General features: G+C 37.8%; 1 protein-coding gene across 1 annotated transcript; it reads right to left on the bottom strand.

Moving 5' to 3' along the window:
* Window positions 1–3,270: 3,270 nt before the first annotated feature.
* LOC115893570 (60S ribosomal protein L9) lies at window positions 3,271–3,996 on the bottom strand. Its single transcript, XM_030917957.1, has one exon. It carries the CDS (start codon window positions 3,968–3,970, stop codon window positions 3,392–3,394), a length of 579 nt encoding a protein of 192 aa, XP_030773817.1. The 5' UTR covers window positions 3,971–3,996; the 3' UTR covers window positions 3,271–3,391.
* Between the last annotated feature and the right edge of the window lie 5,029 nt (window positions 3,997–9,025).

The raw sequence follows: 9,025 nt of genomic DNA on the forward strand, positions 1-9,025 counted from the left end.
TCTCAGAAGAATTGTTCTCCCCCACCCTGAGGCCCCTTCTTCATTGTTGCTAACTTATCTGGACTTTACACTAAGGTTAATATACTACTGAAGAAAGAAAATTTTTTTTCTTTTTTTTTTTATTATACTTTAAGTTCTAGGGTACATGTGCATAATGTGCAGGTTTGTTACATATGTAAACTTGTGCCATGTTGGTGTGCTGCACCCATCAACTCGTCAGCACCCATCAATTTGTCATTTATATCAGGTATAACTCCCAATGCAATCCCTCCCCCCTCCCCCCAGAAAAATATTTTTAATAAGTTTAGTGTAACTTATGTGTATAGCGTTTATAGCATCTACAGTATGCACACTAATGTCCTAGGACTTCACTTCACTCTCCACTCCAATACTGACACCCAGAGCAACTTCCAGACCTGCAAGCCCTATTCGCAGTAAGTGCCGTATACAGGTGTAGTATTTTTTTAATCTTTTATACCATAATTTTACTGTGCCTTTTCTGTGTTTAGACATGTTTAGATACATAAATACCATTATATTACAATTGCCTACAGTGTTGAGTACAGTTACATGCAGTAGAGGTCTCTAGCCTAGAAACAATAACTAACTTTTTCATATAGCCTAGGTATATAATAGGCTACATCATCTAGGTTCATGGAAACACACTCTATGATGTTCAAACAAGGACAAAATCACCTAAACTTGCATTTCGCAGAATGTATTCCTGTTGTTAAGTGGTATATGACTGTATATTTCTGTAACATGCCACAAAGGGTAACTAAAATAATAGTTAGACAATTATTCAAAACAGTAGAGGAAACAACCAGTACCACTTCCAGATCAGTAGAGGAAAAAAATTAAATATGAAATGAAACAGAAATACACTTAAATTATTCCAATAAAGGCAAGAAAGTGAAGAAGAGAAACATAAACAACAAGGAAAATAGGAAATGCTAGCCAAGACAGTAAAAAAAATCCAAATATGTCACTAATTACAGTAAGTACAAGAAGACTATGATCACTAGTTTAAGTAGAAAGATTCATACAGATTTTTAAAATAAGTAGCTCTGTTCTACTTAAGAAATAAACATAAAGATGCAAAGAAACTGAAAGCAAAAGGAAGAAAATAAAATATAATAGACAAATACTACCAAATAAAAATTCAGTTACTATATTAATAGCAGACAAGTTAGATTTCGGGGAAATAAACAATTTAAAAATTTTCTATATAATTTATACAGGATTCCCCTCAACAGGAAGATATCACCATATTAAACATATAATTTTTAAATAAGTAGCCTCAAATAGATAAGGAAAAAATGATAGATTATAGGGACAATTGGGCATGTTGTCCATACTGCGGTGCTTTAATGCACGCCTACCCCACTCACTGCAGGTCTTAGGTTCATCTCTGTGAACTGGGACTGGACCTGTACTTGGTCTGTAGATTACAGAGCTGGTTATCAGCTTTTGCTTTCAGAAAGCTCCCTGCTCCTGACTCTTTTCAGTTTGCTGTCTTCTCTGTCTTTTATTTTTTGTCAATTTTCCTTTCTATCTTGTGATCCTAGTCATTTTATCCAGTTTCTAGTTGTATCAGAGCAGGAGGGGCTTTCAGAGAATCTCCTCTGCCCTGCTGCTAGAAACAGATGTCTTCTTTACTGTGTCTTTGTTTATTTGTTTACTGTGTCTTCTTGCTTTCGAACATTTCTCCTCACAAATTTCATCCTCATTCTAAGGCCAAAGTGATCTTTCTAAAATATGACTCTAACCACTTCACTAGCCTGCATTAAAGTCTTCTGTGTCTTACCATCAACTGAAAACAGTTTGATGATCTAGTCTGGGGAAAAAGATTGTTCAGGAACTGGCCTCTGCCTGTCTCCTCAGCATCATCTTCTTTGGTCTCAGTTCTGCAGGGTTTAAACTTGGAGCAGCTTGAGACTCTCCATGGTCTCTTGGCACCCTGTGTTTTGTGCAGATCGTTTTGGCTGTCTATAAGTTTCTCCCCCACATCAGGGTAGATATTTAGTGAACACACATGAGCACAGATACACTGGTTGTTAAAATATCAAAATGCTTTTATACAAATATATCAATTATCACAACTGTGTCTTTTTCTACAGGAATTTTTGCTCCCTCCCTGCAAGTCTAACAAATCAGACACCTGTCTTGGTGGGAGGGGGGTTTCAAGACCCTGCTCCAGAGTAAAGACTTAATCAGTCAATGCCCAGGTTGTGCAGGCTGTTAAATGTCATCAATGTTACTCCTGCTTCCACTTCCTTTTTTCTAGGCAAATCCTACTTGTACTGCAAGATTCCAACAAAACATTGATTTTTCTATGAAAAATTCCCTGCCCTTCTTTCCTTACCCCTTTTTGTGTGCTACATTAATCACTCTGTGTATCCCTCTGCCCTGTTCTGTCCTCTGCTATGTCATAAATGATTCTGCTGCACATCAGACTCTGTGCTCCTTAAAGGCAGAGCCATGTCTTAATCGTCATGGTATGTTCTGTTGTTAGCAGTGTTTTGGCACATCATCAAACCTCATTAAAGCCTAGGATTTGGCACTGAGCATTTAGATTGGCCCACTCTTTCTTTAACTCTAAGAGAAAAGAGAGGGACTAAAAACATGTCTAACTTGGTTTATGACCTTGCTTTCAGCATGAGGCATGAGGTCAGCAGCTGCTAGTAGCCCTGAGCCTTCATTCTCCTGAAACCTTTAAAGAGCATCAGTAAAGCAGAAGAGGAAGTGCCTCTTTCTGGGTGGGAGACTCTCCCATCCCAGTTTGAGCAGGAAGAGTCCTCACAGAGCATACTTTGTTTATATGTTCTTTATACAAATATTTTTGAATGACTCCCGATTATTTACTGAAATTCTGGCTGATTGTCAACAGTCAGGATGAAAAAGGTAGACTGCATGCAAAAACATTATTGTATTAGAAATGTTGATTCTACTTTGGGAAGGTTTTTAATTTTGAAGATATTCTCCTTAGATCTCATTCCTGACTGTAATCGAAAGGCTGTAACACTTTTTTTTTTTTTACATTGCTTTTATTTCTGGTTATTGCCATGGTAACATAGACTTATTCCAACATATATGCATTTTGGGCAAATCTCTTACTTAAGAAAAATGCCAAGGAGAGTAAGAAGTAAGGAAAAGATGCAAATGACTTCTGTCAGATACATTTTGTGATGTTCAGTTGTTAACTTGTTATCAAATGAAAGCAAGCAATTTATTCTTCTGGTGATTAAAGAAGGGCAAAAATGTACCAACTTTTTTTTTTTTTTTTTTTTTTTCCAAATCAACAGGTCTTTTATTGCATCATTTAAATATCACAAGTAGGTCTTAGGAGTCATCTGGCATCTTCTTTCTGTAGCTGGATAACTCTTAGATCTTATTCATCAGCCTGCTGAACAGTTCCTTTTTCAGAGACATAGATACCATCCAAAAATTTCCTGATATCCTTATTTTTAACTGTTGTGGCTTGCTGAATCAAAGCCGCTGAATTTGAAACAAGTTCAATGTCATTTCCTTCAAGGATTAATTCATCTTTCTGGGCTTGAGATACTGAACAAGCAACACCTGGTCTCATCCGAACCCTGCGGATGTATTTTTCACCCAAGAAATTTCGGATTTCAACAAGAGACCCATTCTCCTGGATTACGACGTTGATGGGGAAGTGAGCATACACAGACCTCATCTTGTAACGGAAGCCCAGCGTAACACCCTTGATCATGTTCTGTACATGACTACAAATAGTCCGAACGGTAGCCAGTTCCTTTCTGTTACCCCACCATTTGTCAACCCGAAGCCTCTTTTTTTTCTTTCCAAGAAGACTGAGTTCTACATTGATGTGATTGAAGTCCCTCCGCAGGGTTCCTCTGGGGCCCTTCACGATAACTGTGCGTCCCTTCAGAGTAATGTCGACATTTTCTGGAATGTCGACAGTCTGATTGCTGAGAATTGTCTTCATTCTTGCAGTAGACGCAGCAAAAAAAGCAAAAATGTACCAACTTTTAAAGAACTTGTACAATTCACAAGAGTTAAAAAAAAAAAAAAAAAAAAAAAAAAAAAAAAAAAAAAAAAAAACCCCAAGGTCGGGCGCGGTGGCTCAAGCCTGTAATCCCAGCACTTTGCGAGGCCGAGGTGGGTGGATCACGAGGTCAGGAGATCGAGAACATCCTGGCTAACACAGTGAAACCCCATCTCTACCAAAAATACAAAAAATTAGCCGGGCACGGTGGTGGGTGCCTGTAGTCCCAGCAACTTGGGAGGCTGAGGCAGGAGAATGGTGTGAACCCAGGAGGCGGAGCTTACAGTGAGCCGAAATCCAGCCACTGCACTCCAGCCTGGGAGACAGCGAGACTCCGTCTAAAAACAAACAAACAAAAAACCCAGTCTGGTACCTATGATTATAGAGGAGAAAACTGAGTAAAGATGAATAAATACAGAGATAAGTGACTTGCTTTACAATCACATGACTAATGAATGGTAGAGCTCGGTTGAAGACTTTTTTCTTCAGCAAATGACCTTGTGAATGGCAAAAGAAACACCTACGGAGGCGTGGCTAAATTTGTATTACAAACAGAGTCATGCTGAGTTATTTGTGTATGGATTCATTTATATTAAATGCTTATTATGTGCTAGGACCTATGCTAGGTTCTGGGATTAAATAAAGAATCACATATCCATGAAACTTTATGGAGTTAACAGTTAAGCGAGAGAGATAGACATTAACTTATAGTTACTCAAATAAATATATAGCTACTGTGAAAAGGACGTGAAGGTGAAGCATGGAGTGCTATGAAAGCAGGTAACATGTGGACTTAATATAGCAAAGTGATTAGAAGACATCTCCTTGGTAAAGTTACATTGACCTGAATCCAGAAAAATTATTTGCTAAATATGGAGGAGGCCAAAGAGAAGCTAGGCAGGGGCCCTAACGCCAGGTCCTTAGAGGAGACATGTGGTGGGTCTGTAGAGCAAAGAGAAGTCCTGGACTGTACACATGATGAGTGCTGGAGAGAGTGCTGAAGATGACTTTGGCTGATATGAAGCTGAGACACAGGAAAGCACAGATCCTAGAGCATCCTTGAAATCATATTAAGAATTCTGATTTTGATCTTGAGCTCACTGGGAGACCATTGAAAAGTTTTCATTAGGAGAAAACCGTCACTAGAGTGCTCATGCTGGCTGCCGGTGGGTATGGGAATGGAGCACCAATGAGGGCATATTTTCAATAGTTTACATTCCTGATGGTAGTTTTCCTTAAAGAAGTAACAGTGGAGACCAAGTTCAGTGCATGGATTAAATACACATTTTGGAAATAGAATAAACAAAACTCTTGGGGAGTAAGGGAAAGAAACGTTTCAAGGATGACACCAGTAGAATCTTTGTCACAATCAAACCACCTTGACAATAGGACCAAAGCTGTTTTTAGTTCTCCAGGACTCTTGACTCTACAATTTGGGTGCAGCAGAGAACTTCCCATAAGAACTTCCTGATAATTGCTATTTAGTAACTGAGTTGGTGTTGTTAATAAGTAAGAGGAAAGATATGGCAGTGTTTATAAATACTGTTTAGGTAGGAGAGTTGTTAGCAAAAACTTGTTATTGATGCATGGACAAACATGTTATCAATTCACTTATAGAATTCTTCTTCAGAGTTCCTTTAGGAAGTACTAAACCAAACTATAAAATTCAGATTATCATCTTCCCTTTGATGAAAGTCAAAGTTTATTAAGGCCAACAGTCATGCTACTACTCTGTATAAGACTTTTCAGTGGCTTCCTAGTCTCTTTAAGTCAAAAGTCTTAACATGTTTAAAGGGTCCTTCATGATCTAGTTCTTGATTATTTTTTCTCTAATTTAGGATGACTTTAGTTACAAATATCAGATACCTCAGAACACACTGACTTAAACAATACTGGAATTCATTTACTCACATTACTGTAAAATCTAGAGTTGATCAGCATCTGGTCTTGTTTCTCTGTGATTTTTCTCAGTACCTGCCTCATCCTTAGGCTTGCTGTCTCTTTTAAAAAAAATTGTGATTGACAATAATAATTTTATATATATGTATGCAGTACAACATGATGTTTTGATAAATGTTTATATTATGGAATGATTAAATCACACTGACAGATCCATCTCACCTACTTACTTGTTTTTGTAGTGAAAACATTTAAAGTTCATTTTTTGTAATTTTGAAATATACAATGCAAGGCTCGGTGTGGTGGCTTATGCCTGGAATACCAACATCTTGGAAGTCTGAGGTGGGAATATTACTTGAGCCAGGAATTCAAGACCAGCCTGGGCAACATAACAAGATCCTCATCTCTCCGAAATAAAAATTTTATAAATTACCTGGGCATGGTGGTATGCACCTATAGTCCCAGCTACTTGGGATACTGAGGTGGGAGGATCATTTTAGCCCAGGAGTTTGAGGCTGCAGTGAGCTATGATCGTGCCACTGCCCTCTAGCCTGGATAACAGAGAGAGACCCTTCTTCTATATTTAAAACAAATCAATATACAGCATAGTGTTATTTATTATAGTTATCATTCTGTGCAAGATATTACTGCAGCTTATTTCTCCAATCTAACTGAAATATTGTACCCTTTGTTCAACATCTCCCACTTTCCCATCCGCCTGCCTCCCCCAGCCTCTGGCAGGTAATTGCCAAAAGCTTGTTCTCTTGATGGTTGCAAGATAGTAGCTAAAAGAAATATGATGGCATTCTTTCTCAATCACGTTTAGGAGATTAAGAGGACATCGATTACTTCAAATATGAAAGAAGGGCCCCAAGCTTTTTGTGCTGGGACTAACCTGAACAAATTGCATTGAGTGGGCAGTTACGCTCTTCTGATAGGCGTAAGACACTCTGGGCTCACAGAGTCACTTTTAAATACTTTTTTTAAATGAATGAATGAAATATGCTTGGAATTTTATGTAATTCAGATAGTACACACCTCTGGAACCTGTGTAAAGGAACAGCTTCAACATTAGATGGATGTTGGCTTCACATTTTCAGCATGCCAGTTCTTAAATCCTGGAAAGTAATTTTCCATTGACCTCCTGCCTTATGTCCTTTGATTTTGACCTGACTTTATTTTTACTTCTGGAGCCTGTTAAGAAGTTATTTGAGCATCACTCTTGAATGTCCTATGGGTGATAAAATAAAAGAGGGAGGCTGCGGGAAGATGAGGTGTGGTATACCTAACCTTATACAATCTATATGTAAGAAACTTGCTATGAATTGCTTTATTTTATAGACTCTGATAACTTCAAGCAATCCTATGGAAATCCACTAACAAAATAGTAATCTTTGTGAAAAGCAAATAACTACCTCCTTACTTATCTGTTATGCAAATCTGGATATTTACAATAACAGATAATGACAATAGCACATTTACTCTAATTTACTTTATGAAGTCACACCAGTGACAATATATCCATCAATTTCTGTTGTATTTTTTGTGTGTAAGTCACTTGATTTATAAGTATCACTAGACTGTAAGTTCCTCTGAGTGCTAATTCATGCTTATTTCCCCAGTTTAGTACATTTTGTTAAGCTCTTATTGCATATTTATAAATTGAAATTATCCATTTATTCCTCATCTATTAACATCCTGCTAGGAGTCAGGCACTAGGTTAGGTGCTGAAGATTCAAAGACAAAATATAATGCTTAAGTCTTAGAGATCCTATTTTTAAAAGAGGGGAAGATAACTAGAAAATACATATATATATATGTATTTCTTTATATATATATATATATAGGCTACTTTGAGACAGACACTTCTGTAACTATCTACTTCATTTCATCACTTTTCTTCCCATTATGGCCAGACCACTTGGAAAACCAGTTTACTCATGACCTCCACCCTCCAATTCCCCATTCATTAACCCAACACACCACTGAAATTACTCTTTTCAAGGACACCAATCCATTTTACTCATGTATACTTTGTAGCTAATTAATGTGGAGCTAATTTCATTCTTAGTCTACTTAACTTATTCACCTAAATACAAATGTCCTCTTTGATGCTCTATCTTCCCTTTGAGTCCATTGTGCCATGGCATCTAGGTCCTTTTCATGCCTCTTTTTTCTTTTCTTGATCTTCATAGTTACATTCTTTTGCTTTATTTTCCCTCATAAATATTGGTGGTACCCAACATTCTCTCCTGCGCCAACTTTTCACTTTAAGAATCTCCCTGGGCAATCTCATCTAAGTGCAGGGACTTGACTATTACCTCCACCCTGATGATCTTCAAATCATATACATTGCTACTTAACAGATCTCTTTCCTGATATTCAGAACTAATATCCAACTGCTCATATAGGTCATCCTGGAGATACTTCAGCAACAACGGTAGAACCGACATTAAACCTATCTTTCCTCTTAGGATCTAAGCTGGATACCATCTGACAACCAGTCACCTAAGCCAGGTGTCATCCTAGGTTTCTCTTTCTCCTTTGTACTCAATTGATCATTAAGTTTTTTCAAGTTGACTTCCCAAAAAAGGTGTTCCATCAGCCATCGTGACTGCTTAATTGGGTTGTGGAACTCCTTAACGGATACTCCTGGCTTCATTATTGACCTGCTCCAATCTATCTTCCATGCCAATCCATCTTGCCATCTTGCCTGAAGTTGTTCCATTGTGTTACCACCCTAATTAAATCTTTATCATTTATTAAAGTTAAGTTTGTAGTCATTTCTTTAAGGTTAAGTCTGTACCATGGTTGCTTTGGCCCTCTATGATATGGCTGCTCCTTACCTCTCCAATCTCATTATCTGCCTTTTTCTTCTTCGGCAACTTGGAGCATGTAAAGTTTTGAGGACACACCATTTTATTGCATGGCTTCATGCCTTTACCCATGTGCTCTTTGTCTTCTATCCTCATTCCCCTTTTCTGCATTAAAAAAAATTCTACTCTTCCTTCTCTCTTCTTGGATGCTTTCCTTGAATACCTCATCTTTGTCTGCCACTTACTACCATGAGAAGGTTGAGCATTTCCTCTTTTGCAT

Source organism: Rhinopithecus roxellana, chromosome 15 (assembly GCF_007565055.1).
Source record: "Rhinopithecus roxellana isolate Shanxi Qingling chromosome 15, ASM756505v1, whole genome shotgun sequence".
Lineage (NCBI taxonomy): Eukaryota > Metazoa > Chordata > Mammalia > Primates > Cercopithecidae > Rhinopithecus > Rhinopithecus roxellana.